The sequence below is a fragment of the Caretta caretta genome, chromosome 1, assembly GCF_965140235.1.
Source record: "Caretta caretta isolate rCarCar2 chromosome 1, rCarCar1.hap1, whole genome shotgun sequence".
Lineage (NCBI taxonomy): Eukaryota > Metazoa > Chordata > Testudines > Cheloniidae > Caretta > Caretta caretta.
Window position 1 is genome coordinate 101,193,159 of NC_134206.1, and position 26,883 is coordinate 101,220,041.

General features: G+C 40.5%; 1 protein-coding gene across 8 annotated transcripts in view; it reads left to right on the forward strand.

Annotated features, from left to right (window-relative positions):
* The window catches only part of PCCA (propionyl-CoA carboxylase subunit alpha), a 435,625-nt gene that overhangs the window by 255,288 nt on the left and 153,454 nt on the right, over positions 1–26,883 (forward strand). For all 8 annotated transcript variants that reach the window (XM_048854281.2, XM_048854288.2, XM_048854316.2 and 5 more), the window contains one exon: positions 9,131–9,233. In XM_048854281.2, the coding sequence (XP_048710238.1) occupies positions 9,131–9,233 (103 nt within the window). The remainder of the gene's footprint in view (positions 1–9,130; positions 9,234–26,883) is intronic.

Consider the following 26,883-nt stretch of genomic DNA (forward strand, 5'->3'; position numbering starts at 1 on the left):
GAATCATAGAATATCAGGGTTGGAAGGGACCTCAGGAGGTCATCTAGTCCAACCCCCTGCTCAAAGCAGGACCAATCCCCAATTAAATCATCCCAGCCAGGGCTTTGTCAAGCCTGACCTTAAAAACTTCTAAGGAAGGAGATTCCACCACCTCCCTAGGTAACGCATTCCAGTGCTTCACCACCCTCCTAGTGAAAAAGTTTTTCCTAATATCCAACCTAAACCTCACCACTGCAACTTGAGACCATTACTCCTTGTTCTGTCATCAGCTACCACTGAGAACAGTCTAGATCCATCCTCTTTGGAACCCCCTTTCAGGTAGTTGAAAGCAGCTATCAAATCCCCCCTCATTGTTCTCTTCTGTAGACTAAACATCGCCAGTTCCCTCAGCCTCTCCTCATAACTCATGTGTTCCAGTCCCCTAATCATTTTTGTTGCCCTCCGCTGGACTCTCTCCAATTTTTCCACATCCTTCTTGTAGTGTGGGGCCCAAAACTGGACACAGTGCTCCAGATGAGGCCTTACCAATGTCGAATAGAGGGGAACGATCACGTCCCTCGATCTGCTGGCAATTCCCCTACTTATACATCCCAAAATGCCATTGGCCTTCTTGGCAACAAGGACACACTGTTGACTCATATCCAGCTTCTCGTCCACTGTAACCCCTAGGTCCTTTTCTGCAGAACTGCTGCCTAGCCATTCGGTCCCTAGTCTGTAGCGGTGCGTTGGATTCTTCTGTCCTAAGTGCAGGATTCTGCACTTGTCCTTGTTGAACCTCATCAGATTTCTTTTGGCCCAATCCTCCAATTTGTCTAGGGCCCTCTGTATCCTATCCCTACCCTCCGGCATATCTACCTCTCCTCCCAGTTTCGTGTCATCTGCAAACTTGCTGAGGGTGCAATCCACACCATCCTCCAGATCATTTATGAAGATATTGAACAAAACCGGCCCCAGGACCGGCCCTTGGGGCACTCCACTTGATACCGGCTGCCAACTAGACATGGAGCCATTGATCACTACCCGTTGAGCCCGACAATCTAGCCAGCTTTCTATCTACCTTATAGTGCATTCATCCAGCCCATACTTCTTTAACTTGCTAGCAAGAATACTGGGAAGCAAGGAAGAAATGAAAGCAGCAGAATACGGACCCTGGACTTCAGAAAAGCAGACTTTGACTCCCTCAGGGAACTGATGGGCAAGATCCCCTGGGAGAAAAGATACTGCTCTCTTCCTTTCTCCATATGCATTCTGAATAACTCAGAATCACACCTGCAGGCACCAGTACTGGTCTACAACTCACCATGATCACAGGGGAGAAGTAGAGCCCACACACTTCAATGACAAATTTGAGTCTTTCAGGAATTAGTGTCCTCAATAATGTCAAACTTCCTGGCTCAGATGAGTTGGTGTTTGACATTTATGCCAGCCAACCCTCAATTAATTTTTTTTATAAAACAAACATGAAGTTAACATCCATTTATATTAATCTAAATTTAAATTATGCATTATACTTTCCATCTCATTAATTTTGTATTTAATTTTTGTTCACCCTGAACAGAAAATCACTATGCTAATATTAAATAATGAGAGTGGGCACAAAACCGGTTGGGTGTGTGGTATGGTGTTTTTTGTTATTAGTAGGAAATTTTTTAATGACAAAATGCAAATGAGATTGTTATGGAAAGAATGACCTTTTATGTAATTTAATTTGAAGCTGGTTATGTAAAGTAATTGTAAGAACTTCTTTTGACTGAGCTTGGGGGATACTGGGCTAATATTGATTTAAACAATCATAACATCAGAGAAATTAGAGGAAATATACCTCTTCTCCCATTTTTCTCCTGAAACAGGATTCTGCTATTTACTTGTAATAGTTGAGTGCAGGCTAGTTTTAAATAACTCAAGCAGCAGAGCTTTCACCACTTTTGCTATGGCTTTTATTTTTATTTTAAAAATTAAAACATAAAAGACTATCTTGTATGTCCTCCTTCTATGGTTTGTGGGCCAACAGCCTTAACAATCGGTGCTATGGCTTCACATAGGAGGAAAATCTGTCAAGGGCCCAGAGAATGTGCTGTGCCAAGAGAGCAAGGCAGAGCTATGTATGTTGTGCCTAAGCTGCTTCTGCCCCTGGAGAAATCATTTGGGCAGTTGTGGCCCCTCTACGCCACGGCAATGGCATAAAGAAACTGTAGTGAGAGCTGGAATCTAGTGCAGGTTGTACACTGGCATGGGACCTGAAGAACAGCAGATGCCATGGGGGAGGACCATACCTAACCTGGAGTCGGAGTTTTAAGAGGGTGCAGAACTGAAAAGTTTACTGTGTACCATTTTTCATGAGATTTGCCTTATGACAGCCAGTTCATTGTGAGCAGCTGCACTGCCTTTATTTCATTAACTTTACATGGTGCACCAAAGTGGTGGTCTCAGAATTGTTGTACTTTTGGTTGGCAGAGGAAAATGAATCTCTTTTCTTATAGAGCTAGTTTATGTATTTTCTAAAGGGTATGGGAAATCTGGCCAACCTGAGTGCTGCTAAATGCTCTCTTCCTTCAACAGTTAACCCTCCTTAACATATCAACTACTTATTTTCACAGCAGTTAATGAAATTTTGTAGCGCGCATTGTATAACACAACTTATTAATGATTCTGGGGATGCAAAAACATTCAGTGGGTTGAATAAAGATAAACTAGGAGCTGACTGCCTTTTTATGGTAGGTATCAAACATGTATGTAGTCCAGGCATCTACAATGTGCTGCAGCCAGGGTATTTTAGGGAGGTTGTAGCTTCTCTTTGAAATTCAGGAGCCACTGCTTCTCAAGTGGCTACTTTTCAAAGAGAAACTGTTTTTCTTCCTGTCCAGGCACCCCCATGAAAAGTGCTTCAGAGGTGACTGCTGCTTTTCAGATCTCACTGTTGCATGACTAATGCTAAGGGCTGGATTGTGATACTGTTACTCACGTTGAATATTATTTTACAATTAAATCAATGAGGGGTATATGTGGGGTAAAGTAGTATTCAGCTTAAATAAGGGTCTCGCTACATGGTCCCAGTTTAGCATCCTAAGTGGAAGTTAAACTTTAAAAAGCAGCTTACCTGTGCACAGAGCACACTAGCAAAACAAGAGCGGGAGGGTCAGGAATACTGGAGTTTAGAACAGTAATAATGAAAATAATGCCAGAAAATTCTGAACAACTTTATAAAATAATTTAAATACGAGGGAAAATGGGTTTTCACTATCCTGTGCTTGAAATTGAGAGAGGTCACATGTGGACAGGTCATACTCTTATTTCTCACCATTGCTGATTTGCAGAAAGGTAAACAATATTAAATAAGGCAGAAAAAGCTGACAGAGTTGGTGTGTCAGCAAGTTTTTTTTAAGGAGGCATGCAGTTTCCTCCCCTTCCCCCCCGCCCCGACCTATCTGAGTACTGTTATTATATTTTGCCTTTGATTTATTTCCCCCATTTCTCCCTGATTTCCATAATGATATGTTTGCACTATTGTTATAGTCATATTGGCCCTGGATTTTAGCGAGGCAAGGTGGGTGAGCTCCGTGTAGCTTAAAGCTTCTCTCTTTCACCAACAGAAGTTGGTCCAATAAAAGATATTAGACTTTACCGTTACAGAGACAAGGGGAGTGTATGCTTACTGTATGGTCTAAATCTTGCAGCTGGATCCATGTGGAGAGAGCAGGGCTATCCAGTTTTAGTGTTGGTTCTCATGTTAGTGAGATGATCTAATGATGACATGCGTGACCTTGCCTTTGTGGTAGATGTAAATACTTAGGTCTATGTCAAAAGACCAATCAGAACTTGACTTTAGACAATGAGTTCCAACAGTAACTTAATAAGGCCCTTCATTATGTGGTCATACAAAACTGTACCATCTCATACTATTTGGCAAATAACATAGTACAAACTATTGTATGTAGCAACTGTGGATTTTTTCTGTAATATATTTTTCAAATGTATAGCTACATGAAAAATATGTTCTTACAGTTTATAGTGACTTGATTAACTCCATAAATGTTGTGTGAGCATTTAATGAAAGGCCCTTTTGTCATGAAGAAGGACTATGCTATCTTAAGTAGAGTCTTACATTTCCTGAATTAAAGGGGAACCATAACTTTGAATATCTTGACTTTTCAGCAGTTAACCTCTCAAACCTTGACATTGTATTAAAGCAGTTTTTTCTTAGATAATAAAAATAAACACTGACTATACAGTATATCAAAAGTAACCTTAAATAGAATGTCGTAAGTATATTTCCAAGGCTATGCTTCAATAAGATTTGTATCTAATTAAGTCATTTTATCATTCATTTATCATTTTGTTTAATGTTCTGCTCCACTCATATGTTGTTTCATATATAATCAGTGTATGCTAAATAGATTTAAATTATAGGATTATAGATGTATAAGAATGGCAAGTATTCAGGAGTGATGAGTGTGTATTGAGGATGTAGGCATGGCAAGAATGCAAGGCCCACAGGCTGAGACCTTTAAGATTTTAGCTTAGCCATACTAGGCCATAGGTTTAAGAACGCTTAACGTGAGCGGGTGATCTAGGAACAATCCTGTGCCAGCAAGGCCACAAGATTACTGTAAAAGATGTGCCAGAAGGTGATGGTACAAAACCCTAGATTGCAATAGGCTTGTTGTCCAAGATCACGAGACATCTGATTGTCACATCATGGAATGTCCTGTCCTGACGCAGGTTACATGTTGTGCATAGATGCTAATGAGAATAAGAGGAACTAAGAAACAATCTATGAAAAATGGAGCACTCCAATATTCATGGGGTATGGAAGTACGGATAAGGAAAAGAGTGTTGAAACCCTCATGCATATGCATAAGGTAGTAGGTGTGGTCAAAACAACAATATAAAGGAGGTTTTCTGTTTGGGTAAAAGTTGGAAGACCCCAAGGGACGACCCAACAGGAAACCCCAGCAGGAACCATCCCTCTCTTGATGATTCTCGGTTGAGAGGTCCATCGGACCCTAGAATATCTTTGAGGATGTTAGTATGACTACAGTCTGAGTCATTGCATGGGTTTTTTTGTAGGATTTATAGATGCATGGGAAATTGTAACTTTACTTATTGCTTTAATAAAACTTTTAGTACTGATAAGACTTTTTCCTTGTGGTTGCATCTGTGGTCACTATCCTTAGTCTTCATGTGCTCCTGGAGCCTCCAAATTTGAGAAAAGCCCCAGAGATGATTTTTCATTCAGTTGAGCTTGAACCTGTAGCAACAGGAGCCGAACCCATGGTAGTTTAATACGGAATTATTAAATTCAGTTTAAATAAAAACGGCTGCAGGTGGCACCTTTGTAGCAAAACACAGAAAGCTAATTTTGATACGCTTTTAACAGTTTCTGTTATCTTTTAGGCCTGGGCTACACTTTCAATGTAGGTCGACATGGTTACATTGTCAGGGATATGAAAGATTCAGACCTTGGCGCAAGGTAGCTATGCCAATAGAGTTTTCATAGTGTAAATATGACCTTAGACTTAAGAACCACTCTCAGTGGGCGCCCCAGTAATGCTTGGTTTTCTGTTTGTTTAAATTATACCACAACAAATGCAAACAGTGACTAATAAAGAGAGCAGATAAACATATATTTTCTATGTTTTTAACGGTGAAGAGATGTATGTACCTCTTATTATTATGTTCAGCTGTTTCAAGATATTGACTCTCGTTCACTGTTTGGAGTTTGATTTTTATTGAAGGTTGAGGAAGAAAATAGTTTTTGCAACCTGGCAAGTGCAAAAGCAGTTATTGATTTCATCCCAGATAAAGGTCATACAATAAAACCTGCAAATTGGGATCTTTATAGTTTTTCTTTGTTCTTATATACGAGTTGATGCTATTTGTATTCCTGGGAGCATGTTCTCCCGCATACTGGCACACGTGAATTTGGTTACACATACTTGTCATGGGTTTTTAGGACAGAGGGGGAAAAGGTCTATTTTTCAGCATATAAGGAACTCTGCTTTTTATTGGGTCAAGGCATGTAATCAGACTATTATTTTTGAGCACTATCTATTTAAAAAACAAAACAAAATCTCAAAACAAAAGTGATAAAATTTTAACACTTGGGGTATAGAGAGCTGGAAGCTCACTTTGTTATGCATAATAGTCAGACCAGTTTATTCATGAAGTTTTGGAATCATATATGTCCAATGGTGTCCACAACGGCATGCATGGTGCCTCCTTTGGCAGCGATGAGAAACAGCGGTCCTGGCTGCCCTGCTGTCCACTTAGGTTTGGCCCTGCTGGCCCTCCATCATGATGGGGAGGCAGTGGGGCCAAAATTGAGTGAATGGTGTGGCGACTTGGTGTGACATCCCCTCTACCTGTGTGTACCAGATCACAATGCCATTCACTCAGTTTTGAACCCACTGCCCTCTTGTCATGACAGAGAGCTGGCAGGGACAAATTTGAGTGGACAGTGAGGTGGACAGTGCTGACCCACCTCACCACTGCCATGGGGGTAGCTTCTGCACCAGGGTTTCCCACTGGGAGACTGCCTGGCTTGGCCCACTTCCGATAGCCCATGTCCCCTCTCTGGGGTAGGGAGTGACACTGCACCTGGGTGGGCTGGACTGGACTGAAAGATGGGCTGAGCATGGCGCAGACTCAGCAGGTAGGGTGAAGGGGCCAGTGGCTGCAACAGGGATGGCTCCACAGGGATTGACATTGCGTACCAACTCAAACATTTCTGGGGTGTCCCTGTATATGTCCCTAAAATACACACAAGTTCAGAGTTCCATGTTTTTCATTTTGCCTTCACACGGTTTCCACATGGCAAGAGAAAGCTCAAGGTTTTTCTCTTCAGAAGTTGTTTGTCCATGCATTCATTAAAGTGCATGTGATTTCCATTTTGAGGCAGAAGGAAGCAATAATAAACAGTGAGCGAAGCAAGTTACAGTAATCTGTAGCCTGAATATTTTAATAAATGCTAAATTTAAAAAATGGATGCAGACCTGTATGTTTTTGTCATTCTTTGTTATCTTTAAATTTTTATTCTTTGGTTTGTGACCGTCAATGTGAGGGCATTTAGCACCAATCTAATTGGATACTGTTGCTGCTCTGTGGATTCCAAGCAGCATGATCCATGTTCTCTTTTTGCAAGAGGTGCCAACTCCAATGATTGTATATGCTCCTCAAATTGACAGAGGATATACTTATTTGGAAACTATGCTACTGCACAATTTATAGTAAACCCTGCTGCAGTAATTTTCAAAGATATATTTTATAGATTTTTCCCAAGAATCCTACTAATTTTACTTTATGATAGTCATGGAAATTAGCATGCACTAATAATGATCACAAGTAGAATGTGAATAAACATGGAGGACCCTTTGAATGGGTCTTTTGGTGATCTCTGAATGGTGTTTGCGACCCTGCTGCACTTGTAGGTAGAGGCTCTGCTTGAGGCAGAGACAGAGAGCAGTGTAGAGCTTCTGCAGAAGGCCATCACTGTGATGAGGTGCAACAAGGCTGTGTGACCTGCCACAGGACACCAAATGACCACCTGAGAGAACTTGTCTCAGGTGAGACATCTTCGGTTGTGGAATAGGGGCACCAGGTAAGTAATGGTGCCTCACATGAGGGATTGCAAGACTGGGCCTTTATTATTGCTAACGTAATATAACCATGAAGCATTTTTGTTTGTCCCACTGTATTCGTTTCTATGTAATAGCTAATTCAAATAAAATGAATGAAGCCTTGTTCTTTTTTTCAACTAGTTTGAGTTGGTGGCACTTTTCTGGGGCACAGATATATTTGACAGGAAAAGTGGTAATCGCTTTTGTGTTCTGAAAACAAGGTGTTCCTTCTTGACCATGTAGCATGGCGTAGTTTGTTCCTTACCACTATATCTCTAAGACCCACCTTTGTCTGTCTTCCTTCCTTCCAACTACAGCTTTCTTTCATTCCTTCATTTATGTCAAATGCTGCAATATCCCACTCCCTGGCCTCCCAAACACACACATTGACCCCCCCTTAGTCCATGCAAAACACCTCTGCTAAAAATAGTCTGTCTTGCCTGTTGTTTTCGCTGTCATGCTGTCTTTGAATCCCTCGGCCTCCATTACCTCATCAAATTAAACTTCTTATTGCTGCCTTCAAAGGCCTGCTGAAGTGTGTCTTCCTTACTTATTCACCTGTGCTTCGTTTCCAGTCATGTCCAACTCCTTCTGCTTTGCCTGTGGTGCCAGCCTTATCCTTCCATGTGTCAGCTTCTCATGTAAACCCGTCTGTCTTCTTCAATGCTATGTGCTGTGCCTGGAAAGTTCTTCCTGAGCTAATCAGTAAGACCAATAACCTCTCCATATTTAAGCCTCACTTGAAGACTGAATTCTGCTATGTTTTCTATGAGAAATCTAGCTGATTTTTACTGTCTGAACAGAGAAAGACCTGGCCAAAGATCACCTTAACCCGTCTATTTTTATGTTTTACCCATTGTGCCTAACCTTCATTTGGCTGGCTCTCTTGCAAGTCAAACTTAGTGGGACAGGGAGTTCATACCAGTTTCTGTTTCGAAAACGTCTAGTGTAATTTGCGCTCTACCACAAACAAACAAACAAACAATAATACCCCTGATCTGACAGACCCTAGCATTACCATTAGCAATAGGGGTGACAAGTAGTTTCAGTTCCAGGTATTTCCAGTAGGATATATTGCTGTATCATTGGTTGCAGGGAGGGAGATCTGTAGCTTTTAGAAAATAAAGTATTGAAAAGAATACTGCATATGCTGAATAAGTTCTAATGTACAGATGGATTCTTTATCAGCATGAGCCATAATATGGCAACCAGTGACATTTTACTAATGAAAACAAGATGCTACAGTGTCGCTTAATTTTTTTTCTTTCAGTTGTCAGATTGTTTTTAACATAGACACCAGTGTTAACTGTAGGGCTGAGCTGTATGAAAACATACTATTTAAATCCTGGAACTGTGAATGGCTGCCATCCTAAGTTTTTCTTAATTTAGTGAAAAAATTGATTTTGGCTACAGGATTTAAATAGTGTTTTTACCGATTATTATTTTGTGTGGCTATAAGTGCTAAATTGGCTCATGGTATATAACAGTTTTAAAAAATTGTTTTTGAAAACTAGGACACAAATTGACAGATCTCGAGAAGAGGGAACTACTGGCAATAGCAACTTCTTTGTATGTGGCTGAACAACTGAGATCACAGCAATTTCTAGGGTCTCCAAGGTAAGTTCATTTCTAGGAACTAAAATGTGCTCAATGCTTTTCTTAATGGTATCTTTCCATGCACAGGAGGAACACTGGTGAGAACTGCATGGTTCCTTAATATAGTCTGTTTTTTTCTAAATCCAAATGAGCTTTAGCTTACATTCTGCCCCTCTCTCCTCTACCCCCCCCCCCGCCCCCCCGTCAGACATGGTTATTTTGTCTCCCATATTAACAAACAGGCACAAAAAAGTGTTACGAGGCAGAATAGTAATTAATGCACATCAGGAGTTTCATTAATGCAAAATGTTGCTACATTAGTAACTAACCACAAATTGAGCATCCCAAATTTCCCATGTGCCTGTTTGAAGTGATCTCAGCATTTTGGGATAGTATGAATATTCAGCTGCATAGTAAATCTTCATAAAATATTGTGGAATCATGAGTAATTCAATACCTTAATAAAGAGACATAATAGTTCAGGGTCCAGTCCTGCAAACACTTTTGATGCGTAAACATTTGCAGAATGAGGACTTTACTTTGTAAGTGTACTCTTGAGTGCAGAGATGCAATAGGAATTGTGTTTTTCTCCATTCTTTTGGGTAGCAGCGGTTGGTAATCCACTTTAGCATTATTAATTGGCCATGAATTTGTAGGTATGTTGTGGCATGGCAGCCCCATGTAGTGCCCCTTACTGGCCAAGCATGGCACTGCCAGCTTCAATTTCCTTCCCCAAGATGGATGGTCTCTGCTCTCCACATAGCGATCTGTGCTGGAGAGATGGCTTAGCTCTGGCCAAGTCACAAACAAAACTTAGCTCTTCTGGGGTAGTAAAAATCCATCTGAAAAAGTCCCAACAAATGAAAGGTCCTTTTGCCTTTGGGGGGCTTTGTTTTCAGGCAGTGCTCTGGGCCCTGTTCTGGGCTACCTGTGAGAGGCTTTCTGGCTCTGGGATAGAGCACTCACGCCCAGGCTGGTTCCCCTGGTGTACCATTCTCAGCCCCTGCTGGGCTCTGTTCCTTGAATCCTTCCCTGCTCTGTGTAGAACACTAGTTCCCCTGGAGCGTCTGGCCTTCTGCAGACCCTGCTGCTCCCTGAGGTTCAAGATCCCAGACTGAGCTCTCTGTGTTTTTATAAGGCTTAGGTGTCCATTAAGCTGGCACTTGACCCTCCTTAGTCTCACCCCTCTGTGTGGAAGCAGCTAATTAATTATGACACTAGTGTAGCTGTCCCCAACTCCCCTAAAGGGGCTAGTCACTCTGTCATGGTAACCAGTGCCAGAAGACTAATTCATTTATTTTACTCTTTGGAAGACTGTGCTTGTTATTGCCATGATGTACACAGCTTTTACTGGTCTCAGGCCCAAGATCTTAAACTGGAGTCTTTCTTAGTGCATTTTAGTGCCTTGCTGACTTCTAGTCAATGTTCTTACTTATGACAATCACCTAGTTTAATTGAATATAAAACCTGTGTTTTGGAAGTTTGCAACAGTTGCATACAATTCATCAAAATTTCAGCGTGATTCTTTTTCTTTTCTTTTTATGTTCTTGGGTTAATAGCTTTTTTACTATGATAGGCAAACATTCAAATTCTATACCAGTGGTTTGACAGAATATTTTATTATAGAGTATTGTTGATCTGAATAAACCAGTTTTACTGTGATCAGGAATAAATAAAATGGTGGCTTCTAGAAGTTTTTTTATTTTTATTTCAATCCACAAAGACAGTACCACATGCTTTTCAAAAAGGATTTACAACAAGCATTAAGGCTTTATATGGCATCTGTAGAGCAAGGTCATTGCTTGCCTTTTGCACCCACATAGGGAGAAAGGGAATATAAAGTGCACCTTTTAGTCCCCTGCACGGGTTATACCTTCAATACCTCACAGCGCAAGGAGAACAGCAGCCTACACAGGGCTATTGCTGCTCAACCTGGGGAAAATGAGTGAGCAGGGGTAGGGAGGGGATCAAAGCTTTGACTGTACTCTGCACTGGCCAGCATGGAAAGTTAAGTAATCTGCTGGTGGTAGAGACAAGCAACACATTACTTTCACCCTTCAAACAAGGAGGGGAATCATAAAATGAACGGTGGCTCTCAAAGTCCAAATTCATTCCCTTTTTTCATCTGGCCCTGATACAGTTTGGTGTCCAGACAGAGTTCAGCCAGGATATTTCATTCATTGATCTGGTCAAATTTACATTTTTTGGTGTGAGGGAAAACAGAAAGCTCTTTGGGGCCAGGATAGCCTCTTTGTTTATGCAATGCCCAGCACACTGGGACCCTGACCTCTAGATGCTATTGTGGTGCAAATATTATAATCCCAAAGTTTTGGTGAACTCAGCTACACTGGAGTTTCTCCAGGAGGTTTGACTGGAGTCTTGCAAACAAGCACTGTAGAAATGTGGGTACCAGCCACAGCAGTATTTTGTAGCCAAGCACATTGAATACTGCCTTTGAGTATCGGGTGCCCAGTTTAATCACAAGGACAAATTAGAGAAGCCTGTGACTAGTCGTTCTAGTCACCATTACCTCTGAAAGGCAAGTTTGGAAATTAGTTCCCATATGCATACAAGAGCCGCATTGTCTTTGTCACGAAGAAAAGGTTATTTTTATAGCTCCAGAAACCTTTATGGTCAAGGTAAGTTCCTCTTTCCACAGTTCCTAGGAAATAGTTCTCTCATCATTTTGTTCTAATAGTTGGAAAGTTGTGGCATAAATGGGCATTTCTGGAGCTCTAAAGGGGGCCAAGAATATGGAGGACGTATGCTGATTGTTCCCTGTTCACCTCATTCTATTCAAAATGCCAAAGCCTTAGGGCCTCAGGGTGCTGCACCAGTTGGCATGGTAGGCATCTGGGAAACTATTCACAGCAGTCACCAGAGACACTAAGGGAAATATGTGTGAGCCTCTTCTGAGGAAGATTTGCAAAAGTAATGAGAGATTTCTTTCTTGATAATTTCCTTTAGCAGCTTCTCACCAAATTCAACCCACTCTGCGAGTCTGGTAAATTACCAGAATTTAAAATGAAAATTTTCTGTAAAGGGAGACTTAGACGTTCAGGGTATGTCTACACTATGAAATTAGGTCGATTTTATAGAAGTTGATCTTTAGAATTCGATTTTATACAGTCAATTGCGTACGTCCACACTAAGCACATTAAGTCGACGGAGTGTATCCTCACCACCGTGGCTAGCATCGACTTAAGGAGCGGTGCACTCGGGGTAGCTATCCCTGAGTTCCCGCAGTCTCCGCCACCCATTGGAATTCTGGGTTAAGCTCCCAATGCCTGATGGGGCAAAAACATTGTCGCGGGTGGTTTTGGGTACATGTCGTCAGTCGCCCCTCCCTCCGTGAAAGCAATGGCAGACTATCATTTCACGCCTTTTTTCCTGGGTTATCCATGCGGACGCCATAGCACGGCAAGCATGGAGCCTGCTCAGCTCACCATCACCACTGCTGTTGTGGGCAAGTCTACTGTAGGGGCTGCTGTAATCCAAGTAGCCAATGCAATCATTGACGTTCTGTTATCAAGGGTAGTGACTCTGGGAAATGTTCGGGCCTTTTTAGATTTTAGGTGCATCACATTCCTGTCCTTTCTTGCTGGTGAAGAAGTCTTGCAGCCGTGCATTCCAGTCCGGTTGGCGCTGTAACACCCACAGCACTTCTGTGGTTGACACATGTAACAGCTCCAGGGCTATTGTTCGTTTGCCTTGGCCGAGGTACCTTGCCCTACCAGGACCTCCAAGCATTCGACACAGAAGCACCTGCAGCAGCTGGCATTGCTATGCAGCAGCAGCTCCTGGGTGGTGCAGTAGGACTGCTAGCTGTCCTCGTCCATGGTGTACTGCTCCACCGCTTCTGCTGCAAATATGCTCTTCTGCAACTCTGCAGCAGACAGTGCAGTAGGACTGGTAGCCGTCCTCGTCTGACAGGTAGCTTGGCCGGGGGTTCTGGGAAGTCTTCCCTGCCAGGCTCCTAGCAACCTCCAGGGCATGGTGTATGGCTCCACCGCTTCTGCTGCAACTCTGCTCTCCTGCGAGCTGGAGGCTTCTGCCTCAGGCTGCTCTCCCAGCCAGTAGCACCGCACGGTCGCACCTACCCCTTGCTCCCATGGCTCATGAAGCCTGGACAGTAGTAAGGAGCAGTTCAACTATAGGCTGAGCAAGTGCAGAATGGTGGTAGAATGTGCCTTTGGACATTTAAAAGCTTGCTGGAGCTGTTGGTCAGACCTCAGAGCAACCAACATTCCCATTGTTATCGCTGCTTGCTGTGTGCTCCATAATATCTGTGAGAGTAAGGGGGAGATGTTTATGGTGGGGTGGGAGGTTGAGGCAAATTGCCTGGCATCCAATTTTGAGCAGCCAGACACCAGGGCGATTAGAAGAGCACAGCTAGGCTCGCTGCGCATCAGAGAGGCTTTGAAAACCAGTTTCATGACTGGCCAGGCTTGGGTGTTATATATGTTTCTCCTTGATGCAAACCTGCCCCCGTTGTTGATTTTAATTCCCTGTAAGCCAACCACCCTCCCTTCTTGGAAATAAAGTAACTATTGTTTTGAAAGCATGCATTCTTTCTTTATTAATTTAAAAAAAAATGAGATAATGGACAAGGTAGCCTGGGTGGGGTGGGGGAGGAGGGAAGGACAAGGCCACGTTGCTTATTGTAGCCACACTACAAATCACTGTTTGAATGACAGCCTTCTGTTGCTTGGGCCATCCTCTGGAGTGGAGTGGCTAGGTGCCCGGAGCCTCCCGCCCCGCGTTCTTGGGCATCTGGGTGAGGAGGCTATGGAACATGGGGAGGAGGGTAGGCGGTTATAAGTGGATGCAGCGGGGGTCTGTGCTCTTGTTGGCTTTCCTGCAGTTCCAACAGATGCTTCATCATGTCCATTTGCTCCCCCATTAGCCTCAGCATCGCGTCCTGCCTCCACTCTTCGCACTCACTCAATTCTTTCCTGGCCTCTGCCACTGAATGCCCCCATTCATTAAGCTGTGCCCTATCAGTGTGGGAGGACTGCATGAGCTCAGAAAACATGTCATCGCAAGTGCGTTTTTTTTCACCTTCTAATCTGCAATAACCTCAGGGACGGAGATGATAAGGGGAGCGTAGAAACATTCTACGCTCTACGATTCTGGGGAGACTGCATGGTCACCTGTGCTGCTGAGTTCGTCACGCTGACCAAACAGGAAATGAAATTCAAAAGTTCCCGGAGCTTTTCCTGTGAACCTGGCTAGTGCATTGGAGTTCAAAGTGCTGTCCAGAGTGGTAACAATGGAGCACTCTGGGTTAGCTCCCAGAGGCCAATACCGTCAATTTGTGTCCGCACTATCCCAAATTCGACCCAGCAAGTTGATTTTAGTGCTACTCCCCTTGTTGGGGAGGAGTACAGAAGTCGATTTTAAGAGCCCTTTAGGTCGACGGAACGGGGTTGGTTGTGTGGACGCAGTCATTTTTAAATCCATCCTAATGCGGCTAAATTTGACCTAATCCCGTAGTGTAGACCAGGGCATAGAATACGTCTACACAGCCCGCAGAAGTGAGCTTCCAGCCTGGTTGACAGACATGGGCTAGTGGGGCTCATGCTAGTGCTCTAAAAATAGCCATGTAGAGAGCCCTTTGAAGTTGTGGCCTGGGTTGGAGCTTGAGCTGCAACTTCAAAGGGCTGCCTTCACTGCTATTTTTAGAGTACTGCACAAACTCCGCTAGCCCAAGTCTGTTAACCAGGCTGAGAGGCTCACCTCCGCGGGCTGTGTAGACATAATGATTATATCTAACGACTAACAGTCATTACCCCTACCCCTCCCTACTCCTGCTCACTCTAACGACTAACAGTCGGTTAGTGTCCGACTATTGATCCTGTCTGACTATACCCAGAGAACACAGAGTCCGAATGAATTTCTTGTAGCTTTCCCCTTCAGTTTTCACAAAGTAGTGGTTCAGAGGCCAGTATTTACTTACTGGTGAACAGCGTCAAAGTCAATGTCCACATGCGTTTTGAGGCTTATCCACTTTGTAACAATACAGTAGAATCTCAGATATACGAACACCAGAGTTACAAACTGACCGGTCAACCGGACACCAAGTGAAGCTGGAAGTAACAAATCAGGCAGAAGCAGAGACTAAAAAAAAAAAAAAAAGCAAATACTATACTGTGCCTGTATTGCATCTTAAAGATAGGCACATCAGGGGCTGCCCGTCTCCCCCCCCGCCCCCATGCATGGGGCAGCCATTTACATCAAGACGCCAGGGCTGCCAGCCCAAGGCAGCTGGAGGCAGCCAGCAGAGCAGGCGTAGTGCTGGGGTCTGCACCGTTTTCACTCCCTCCCCTGGCCAGTAGGGGGCTGCATTTTTTTTGGTCCTCCTCCCCCGGCCATGAGGGGGACGCACCATTTTTACACACACCCCTGCTAGGACGGGTACAAGCTTGCAGACTCATGCTGGGGCTGAATAGGGAGCTCAGCTGCTGCTGAAGCCAGGTCTGGAGGGTCAGCTGCTGGATCTGGACTCCAAACTGCACTTTGTTCAGAGTTATGAACATTTCAGAGTTATGGAAAACCTCCGTTCCTGAGGTGTCCGTAACTCTGAGGTTCTACTGTAGTAGCACTGCCTGCTGAGACCAAGTAAGAACAAAACTAAGTGAAAGGGTTTGCTGATACATACTCACAAAAGAAATAAAAATAAAATTATTACCAATGATTTTTGAAAGATGAAACCTTTTAAAGGAAAAAATCTGTACAGATAAAAATATATTGTATATAGTATTCTTTATAGTGCTTGTGCATTATTCTTTTGGGGTTTTTTCAGATTAAGAAAATCTCTGGTTTCGCTCTCAGCAAACTAAAGGTTTAAATCCTTAGCTCAGGGATTCTCAAACTGGGGGTTGGGACCCCTCAGGGGGTTGTGAGGTTATTATGTGGGGTGTCATGAGCTGTCAGCCTCCACCCAAACCTCACTTTGTCTCGAGCATTTATAATGGTGTTAAATATATAAAAAAGTGTTTTTAATTCATAAGGGGGTTGCATTCAGAGGCTTGCTATGTGAAAGGGGTCACCAGTACAAAAGTTTGAGAATCACTGCCTTAGCTTGACTTTTAAATGTACTTTTAGCCTCACTGTTTCTTCCCAGTACCCACCATATTTTGCATTAAAATTTCATTTTAATAGCTTTATTACTTTTGGTTCAAGTCTATTGCAAAATATATCTGTACTGGTTTAACTTGTTTTTCTGATTAAAATATAATGGAAAGGAAATACGCAAGACTTGGATATACTGCATTAAAAAAACAGCTAAAAATAACCACAGTGTCTGGTATGCCCATCTCAGCAAATGTAACCAGGTAGGGCTATCTTGTGCTATTTAGCCACCACCCTTCTTTTGGAGATCTGGGGTGTTATGTCATCCTGCGGGAGAGTTAAGGGACACTGGAGCACACAAACTACTACATCCCTTTTAAGTGGTATAGCATAATCTGCCCTTTTCTTTTCCAGTCAGTCCTATTTCCTCAGGAGGTACTTTGTGGTCCAGGGGAATAATAAGGGAGTAGCATTGTGGGCAAACAAAGTACATCTTGCTCTGTATAGGAGAACCGTTGCAAACTGTTGGATGTGTGTAAATAAGGAAGAGGAGCAGAATAAGGACCTACATTGGCAGCAGACCAAAAATGTTGTCTGTTTGGTGGTCTTCAAGAAGGCATGTAGTTCCTTTTGGGTGAAATTGATGTTTGAAGTCTGTGTTTGTTTTTAGATCCAGGTTGGGTGATGGAAACAGAAAAGCTAGACTGCAGGTTTTAAAATTAATATATCACTTTCTCATAAATTTTGGAAAACTATTCCAAGTCACTGTGATCCTCTTTGGAATTCCAGTTCTATTGACTGTTTGTTTTTGTAAATACTGAAAGAAAGTTTTGGGGAATGAATGGATGTGCGAGGAATGAAATTTAAAAGTGTTATTTTTACATGTATTATATCCTGTAAACCAGGTACAGCTGCTAATCAGAAGTCACTTTCTGCTGGACCTGAGTTACATACTGCATACTCCTCCCCCCACCCGGGAGCTGTATATGTAATTTACACAATTGACTTAACTCCAAGGATTCCCCATGTTTTCCTACAGTTTATCCAATCCAACCTCATGGTAGTTATACCACAGTTACTGCATTCTAGCAAATGATGGCTGGATGGAACTCCTTTCAGAAGACATCACTGTTGTACATTTTTTGGGCTGGAGGAGAAGCATGAAGTGATTCCGCTACCCAGTCAACAGTGTTTGTTCCCAGTCCCTGCCAGCCTGATGAGTGGGAAAACTAGATTCTGCAATTGAACCCAAATCCCTTTCATGATTGTGTGAAACACTAATTACAGGGAGCTGGCCAAATTCCACTGTGCTGGCAAGTTGAGTTATATTCTCATTAGGATCAAACACACAGCTTGTTGCAGTGATTCTCAAATAGACGGAGTTCTCTGTTAGAACAATGTGTGTGACATACGAATAATACAGGTTGACAAACTATACACTATTGTAAATGTCTTAGCTGTATCAAAATGACTCGCTCCCATGAATGGGATTGTAACATGGGTGGAGCGTATGCAGGTGAGGTTTCTACTTTTTGCATGAGTGTCCATGCACAACCCTGCTACCAGTCCTTTTGGATAAATTTACCAACCATTAATTAGGATGACTGCTAGAGATATGTAAAATAATGATAATGATAAAAGAGCAGATATTTTTCTTTATATGGTATAACATTTCCTAAATTTTCCTTGTTTTTAAATCAAACTGGTTATTCTTTCAACGGTTTTCTTGAGAAACTGGAACAGATTTTTTCCAAGCTAATTAGCTAATGAAATGCTTTGTACCAGGAGGGTCAGTTACTAGTGTGATGATTTAACTGTGATATTCAGATAATAGGAGCACATATTTCCTACAGGAAGCAGCTGTGAATGATTGATGATTGTTTCATTGTTCAGCTTTCGCTTATTTTACATAGAACTGTCCCTGTTTATTCAGTAGGCCAGTTTATTGTGAAACTGGTGCCACCCACAGCTGCTGAACAGATTTACAGCATCTAGTAAAATTTTGAGGCCTTCTTGACAGAATTCGATCTTGTTTCAAGTGGAAACATATTTGGCTAAAATGAATCCAGCTTATTTTATGCCTGTTTGATGTAGTTGAGCCTCTGAGACCTAACTCATGTTGTATAGTTGAATCTTCACGTTTTGGCTTCAGTCTTGTTTTCATTAGTGGCTTGGGAAGGGAATAGGAGAGAGTCTCCAGGTGTGGCTACATCATGATATCTCATGGGTCTACTAATGTAATGTTTATACTTCTAAACCCAATTGCCAACACCACTTCCTATGTGTTGCTTATGTTGGCTGCTAAGCATATTTTCCTAATTTTTATATGGGTTCTACCCTTTCATCATTTATGACTTGGAAAAAAACCAGTGAGACTACATGCCCATATTACCTGATACTGCATGTAAAAAGAATTGTAATGCATTAAAAATATTATTATCCTGCTTGGAAAAAAACTAGAGGTTTTCTTTGTTCTTGAGGCTGAGGCAGAAGACTAGGAACCAGGATATCTAGATTATATTTCTAGGTCTTCTTGTGTGACCTTGGGCAAATTACTTAACCTCATCATCAGTAAATGAGATTAATATATTTTTTTATAATCCAGGAGTATTGTGATTAATATTCATTAATGTTTGTAAAGTGTTTTGAGATCCTCTGATGGAAGACACTGCAGAATTGCAAATTATTGTGTAAAATAATCATTTTATGTAACTCTACGTATATTTGTCTAGCTGTAATATATAGTTATACCTTGTATTAAAAATATTTGTCTCCAAAGAAATGTATCTGTTAAGATGTGTTCAAATATTAAAATAAAAGCATTTTGTTTTTATCAGTAACAGCTGATTATACAGTACTGTTGGGCGAAAAGACTGTCAATCAGTTGATTCTCATTAAATTCCCGAAACAACTGACTCATAAACTTTAAATTATGACGTTACTAAGGCGACAATGCTGTGTTCAAAATGAAATTGATGAACTAAGAAAACTGAAGCATTTGTATGAAGTCTTTTTTGTGAGTTATTGTAGATTTGCATCCAACAACAAACTAAACATTTTGGAGTAAAACCTCACCTACGTCCAGTAAGTTGTGGGAAGGGGGAGCCACAAATGAGTTGCTTGCAGCTCCATAGCCTTGTGTCTGTGTAGTTTTCCCTATCTTCTGCGTAGTTTGGAGCAGCCATTGAACTGTTCAGGGATCAATGGAGTGCAGCACCTTTCAGGCATGCTTGCTCCCACCCAGCATGTAGATGGGTCTGGGAGAGTGTGGCATAGAGTCCGCTCTATGCCAGCCAAGGATTCTCCTATGCTGGGTGAATGCTCAGCTTGGCTGTCCACTTGAAGAAGCTTTCTGGCCCCTTTGCCCCAGTGGAGAAGCACAAAGGGTCCAAAGCAGGAGCCAGCATCTGGCCCATGACATTCAAAAATAGAAAATGTTGTGATCTAAAAATAAACTTAAATTTAGTAGAGTAATCTATGCAGACCTCTTGCAAGGAGGTAATGTTCTCATTTGCGGCACAGTCTCAATCATCAGTAAATCGTATCAGCAATATGCTATTTTTTTATAGAGCTGCAGTAATAACATGAGCAGTTATTGTAAATACAGCTAAACATTTATACTTTAGATTATTCTACAGATACCCCTCTGGTGTGAAATAAAGATAAAACACTTTATTTTCATTTGGTAAGGATGAGTAACCACAACCCACTTGTGGCTTTACTTTATTCCACCACTTCTGAGATATGTAGTCATCGTTAGCTCATGAAAATAACACTGTCTCAGTCTGGGTCCCGATCCCCTCATCAACAACTCAAGCGTTGCTTTAATGATTTATTATGATACCACCAGAACCCCTTGATATATTTAAAGAATTGTAATGCATTAAAAATATTATTATCCTGCTTGGAAAAAAACTAGAGGTTTTCTTTGTTCTTGAGGCTGAGGCAGAAGACTAGGAACCAGGATATCTAGATTATATTTCTAGGTCTTCTTGTGTGACCTTGGGCAAATTACTTAACCTCATCATCAGTAAATGAGATTAATATATTTTTTTATAATCCAGGAGTATTGTGATTAATATTCATTAATGTTTGTAAAGTGTTTTGAGATCCTCTGATGGAAGACACTGCAGAATTGCAAATTATTGTGTAAAATAATCATTTTATGTAACTCTACGTATATTTGTCTAGCTGTAATATATAGTTATACCTTGTATTAAAAATATTTGTCTCCAAAGAAATGTATCTGTTAAGATGTGTTCAAATATTAAAATAAAAGCATTTTGTTTTTATCAGTAACAGCTGATTATACAGTACTGTTGGGCGAAAAGACTGTCAATCAGTTGATTCTCATTAAATTCCCGAAACAACTGACTCATAAACTTTAAATTATGACGTTACTAAGGCGACAATGCTGTGTTCAAAATGAAATTGATGAACTAAGAAAACTGAAGCATTTGTATGAAGTCTTTTTTGTGAGTTATTGTAGATTTGCATCCAACAACAAACTAAACATTTTGGAGTAAAACCTCACCTACGTCCAGTAAGTTGTGGGAAGGGGGAGCCACAAATGAGTTGCTTGCAGCTCCATAGCCTTGTGTCTGTGTAGTTTTCCCTATCTTCTGCGTAGTTTGGAGCAGCCATTGAACTGTTCAGGGATCAATGGAGTGCAGCACCTTTCAGGCATGCTTGCTCCCACCCAGCATGTAGATGGGTCTGGGAGAGTGTGGCATAGAGTCCGCTCTATGCCAGCCAAGGATTCTCCTATGCTGGGTGAATGCTCAGCTTGGCTGTCCACTTGAAGAAGCTTTCTGGCCCCTTTGCCCCAGTGGAGAAGCACAAAGGGTCCAAAGCAGGAGCCAGCATCTGGCCCATGACATTCAAAAATAGAAAATGTTGTGATCTAAAAATAAACTTAAATTTAGTAGAGTAATCTATGCAGACCTCTTGCAAGGAGGTAATGTTCTCATTTGCGGCACAGTCTCAATCATCAGTAAATCGTATCAGCAATATGCTATTTTTTTATAGAGCTGCAGTAATAACATGAGCAGTTATTGTAAATACAGCTAAACATTTATACTTTAGATTATTCTACAGATACCCCTCTGGTGTGAAATAAAGATAAAACACTTTATTTTCATTTGGTAAGGATGAGTAACCACAACCCACTTGTGGCTTTACTTTATTCCACCACTTCTGAGATATGTAGTCATCGTTAGCTCATGAAAATAACACTGTCTCAGTCTGGGTCCCGATCCCCTCATCAACAACTCAAGCGTTGCTTTAATGATTTATTATGATACCACCAGAACCCCTTGATATATTTATGGAATCATTATAGCTTCAGATGATTATTCCATTATTTCTTTTTCTTTCCCCGTGGACTACTAAATTACTGAGAATCTTTTCCCCCTTTCTCTTTGTAATATCCTTGTATGTACTGGGATATACTTATATTTTCCCTTTGACTTAAGCAGTACTTGTTGAGTACTTCTGACTTCTCCTAATAAATTGTTTTTTTCTAAACCTTTTCCATTTTTGTTGCCCTTCCCTAAAGCAAGTTAAACCAGCTTGCCTATATAATTATCTAGCTATCTTTTAAAATCTGCAAAAAGAAAAGGAGTACTTGTGGCACCTTAGAGACTAACCAATTTATTTGAGCATAAGCTTTCACGAAAGCTTATGCTCAAATAAATTGGTTAGTGTCTAAGGTGCCACAAGTACTCCTTTTCTTTTTGCGGATACAGACTAACACAGCTGCTACTCTGAAACCTTTTAATATCTGGCATTTGTTGTTCATCTTACTTACAATAAAAAGAAAATATACACACACTTAGATGCAGATGTATTAAATAGATTTTTAGCTTCTAAAGCCTAACTAGAACTACAATAAAATATAAATGTTGCAAGAGAACACCTTAAAGTAGGTATTGTGACATCGTTTTCATGGAAAGTAAATATCTTGACACTTAATTTGTTGGGACTAAGTCAATAGTAGGGGGATGCAGAGTACATACTGCTTGAAAGGAGAGCATTGCCTCTGTATAATAGATGAAGCAATGTTCCCAGAGCCAGTTGGTTTCTTATGTTTGGGAGCCTATTGTGGTGGTGGTTGGTCATGAAATTTGTAGGGGAGGTGGGGGAAATAGTACTGTGGGCACTCACTCAGGCAATTTTTGGAATTACTTACAATAAATAATATAAAGGCCTGAACCTGATTGAGTATCTCCTCCCAGTATAGGCCTAAAGCAGCAGACACCACTGAAGCTGAGGATGCAGGGGATAAAACTAAAGCCTTCCTGCCTCCCATCAGACCAGGGAACCCTCCTGAGGCATTGGGTTCATTTCTTGTTGACCTCCACAGCACATGGGGGAATAACAGCAGCAGCTGTAGGAGCCTTCACAGACTTTTGCGATTACCAGTTACTTAACAATGAATGAATGTGTGTGTGTGTGTGTATATATATATATATATATAGTTTTGTACTGTATTACCATTGGTTGCTGGTCCACCTTAATCCTACCCTTTCCTACTACTGGAGCTCTTCAGCTGCTCAACCTCTACCCCTCTCCATTACTATGCGTCTCACTCTCCTGTTCCTGCTCCGTTCCCTTTGGTTTCCTTCTCCCTTTACCTACTCTCCTCCTTGAGCCCAACAATCCCTTCCTTTCACCTAATTCAATGCCATTTAAAATTATGGTGTTTCTTTGGTAATATTAAGTGTGTTTGTGCATTCCCATGCTTGTGTAAAAATATATATATATAATATATATAGAATTAACATTGAAGCCCCTTCACTGGGACTACTCACATGAATAAAGATAAGCAAGAGCATAAGTGTTAGCATAATCAGGCCCTTAGATTGTAAGATCTTCGGGGCATGGACTGTGTCCTCCCATGTGTTTGTATAGTGCCTAGCATATTTTGGATGCTATTGCAGTTTAAATATTAGCAACGAAATAAATGCTGCAAAAGTGGGAAGACAAAATGTCTCATTCAGTATTGTCCTTTAAGTTCTGCATACTTTTACATGTATGTATGCTAATTTTCCATTTTGTAACCCACTTAATTTATGGCTCACAAAAACCATAGTTAGGTAGAAAATATTGAATAAAGGAATAGATAATGTATTTATAGATTTATTACGGAATATTGCAGTTTTAAACATTTTTTTTCTTTTATGCTGCTGTAGGAGTGGGATGGGATATAGAATAGCCTCGTTATTGTAGGAGTATTTCTCTACTCCCTGCAATGATTCCGAAAGCTCTTGCACACTTCATCAGTATTATTGTAATTCTTTGGCTGCAGGATATTTGGCAGCTGTTGCACCCCACTGGCAAATCCTATTCATACTTCTCTTCCATTCACCATTGCCATTGGAGAATTGATTTCTCTCTCTCTCTTGCTCTAACCTTTCCCAATTCATTTTGGATTGTTCAATGTGAAACATTTTAATTTCATATCATACAGCCATTCAGCTCACAGTCCTTTTTTAACCTGTCACCAGGGTAACAGCATAGCATGCTTTCTTTAGGCAATCAAGTTTTCATATCACATGCTTAATGTTGCATTAAATGTTTGCATTTTGTTTAACCCCCTTAAATACTTTGAACTGCAAATATGTTCTGTAGGGTAATGAAGTCTCTGATTTCAGTGTCAAGTCTTCATAAAAATTGCCTTTATTTAAAATAAAATGTCAGAACATGAATCCAGTTAATGAGAAGATTATTTAGTAAAATCCTGGATGACTGAATAGGCTAAGCATCTGTAGAATGAGAACAAAAGTTTTCCATTGGAAAAACATTCCAGATGCGTATAATCGCTGGACCTGCACAAATTAGAATTACATTTACCTGTATGTGCTCCTAATTACATTAGTGCATATGAATTATTAACACTACAATAACATAACTAAGACATGAAAAAGATTCGCTATACCAGTCATCCTGTGAAATTTGCATATGACGCAGTTGACTAGAGAAACACAACATGAAAAATTTGATATTTTCCCTTTGCTCCAAATATCATGACACTAACTACATACCCCACATCTGTAGTTTTGGTAGATACTGGAAGATGAGAATAAAAGGAGTGAATATAAAATATCTAACTGTAAATAATTAAAAAGTAAAATAAATCAAAATGCACATTGTGTCTCATATTGGTTGCTTTTAAATATGACCCCGTGAACCAAATCCAGCTAGTCTTGCTCAGTTGAGTAAGGCCAACAAGTTTTTTTTTCCCCATTGTCTGGTATTTTTTAAAAAGAATATTTAGATTATAATAAATATTCTTAAAATGAGCAGAGGTATATAACGTGCTTTGATAATTCAGTGTTTTTAAATTACTGCTTAAAGCTTATTTTTCCTTTGGTCAGATTTTTTTTCTCTGTTACATGGGTGTAAATACAGAGTAGCTCCATTGATTTAAACTTAATTCACACCGGTGTTCTGAAGCACAAAATATAGTTTTAAAAAAAACACTTACGTTGTTATGCAATTTTGACATTTTGGAGTAGTAATATTAATGTATACTCCCTTGCCTTTTAAAATCACATACATGCATGATATTATAAAAATGCATTTGCTTTGGTGTCCCATCCTAAATGTTTGCGGTTTTGATATGATACAGCTTTTCTGTCTTGGAGAGTTCATTGCTTATGATAGAGCAGACCCATATCGTTGGCTTTGTAAGGATTTTTTTCTTTTAATGGCATTCAGCTAACCATACTAGGATTTAAGTGCCATTTCTTCTATTAATTTCCAAGCTCTTTCCAGTTTCCTTTTATTCCAAGTTATACTATAACTACCAAATGTTATTACCTGCCAAAAAAGTGGTTTGGCAGGGTTTGTTACTGAATTTTGCCAAAAGGAGCCAAACATATGGGCACAGTTAATTTATTGTTTATTTTAACCTCAAGGGAGCTCTTACGGAGAGTATATTACCTTCTTATCTCATGTATTTTAACAAAAAGAGCTATTGGCTTGAAATTTGATATGCCAATATATATGCTGAACTTCAATACAGTTATGTTCAATTTAGTCTTGATTAAGAGTGTAGAAGACTGAACTGGGACTTTTTTTTTTAAGTTTGTCAGATCACCTCTGTGTAATTTTGTGTGTGTTTAATTGAAAATTAAAGAAGCATTTTTCAGGTGGAAAGAGGTCTTAATCCCTTCCTGATGTGCTTGATAAGGCACTTTCAGGTACATACATTAGAGAAGAATAATCCCAGAAAGGGATCTTTGTTATTGCTTTCTCTGGTTTATGAAGTGCTGTGTTCGCTTCTGTGGCCCTTTTTCAGCAGCATAAGCTAATTCTCACATGGACACAATCAGAATCAGGATAATGTTCCTTAAAAAGCATGTCAGTCTTCCTGCACTTTCTTTTTCTGAGAAGGGGATGTGGCTCCCTCTTTCTTGGCCCAATTCTGGTCTAATGCCATTGTAAATTAGGAGGAACTCTGCTGTGTCAGTAGGGATACCAATGTAAAATTGGTGTAAGTAGGGTCACAGTTATGCCCATTTGTTTGCACCTCATAATATGGACTTGTCTATTTCTGATATGGGAACAGGGTTTGCAAGAATGCATCACTAATCTGGGCCTTTAGTGAGTAAACCACCTCAATAGATGAACATTTATATTTGTTTCATGAAACTCTCTTTGCTCCAGGTAATATGTGCACTTTGCTTTGTCACACTCTGGCCTTGGGTTTACTTTTAAAGGAAAACTGTAATTATCAGTTGTAATACCTCAGATGGTTGAGTGAGTGCGTATTTAAATAGAATGTACCGTAAAACAAATTTATTCTGATCTCTAATGGCTTTTCATAAAATCTGAAAGAGCTGAATTTTCTTTCCTAATCTGTTTTGAGACGGCCAGAATGACTGCTCCCTGTTTGATTATTAATGATACTGTATTATATTTCAAGCATTTAACTGTTCAGTGATTTGCTTCGCTTTGTAATTAGATGTAGTGATTTAGTTTATTTAGTGTTAAACTGTAATTTTCTCTTAAGTATTTTACCCTTTCAAAGAATCTAATCTGAGCAAGAGTAGGGCAAGGTCCTGGTTCTGTTGAAATCCATGGGTGTTTTCCTATTGTAATCAGAGGGAGTCATAGTGGGTTCCCTGGTCTTTTGTTCTATATTTGTGCAGTGCCCAGCACAATGGGGTCCTGGTCCAGGAGTAGCGCTCCCAGATGCTACAATAGTAATGTGCTAGCTATTATGGTAGTATTTCTTGATATATTATATACCAGATTTAAAAAACAAAATAAATGAAAACACTAGGGCTGTCGATTAATGGCAGTTAACTCATGCGACTAACTCCAAAAATTAATCGTGTTTAAAAAAATAATTACAATTAATGGCAGTTTTAATCTCACTGTTAAATAATAGAATACCAATTGAAATTTAAAAAATTTTTAGGATATTTTTCTACATTTTCATATCTATTCTGTGTTGTAATTGAAATCAAAGTGTATATTATTTTTATTACAAATATTTGCACTGTAAAAATGATAAACAAAATAAATTAGTATTTTTCAATTCACCTTAAAGAATTACTGCAGTGCAATCTCTTTGTCCTGAAAGTGC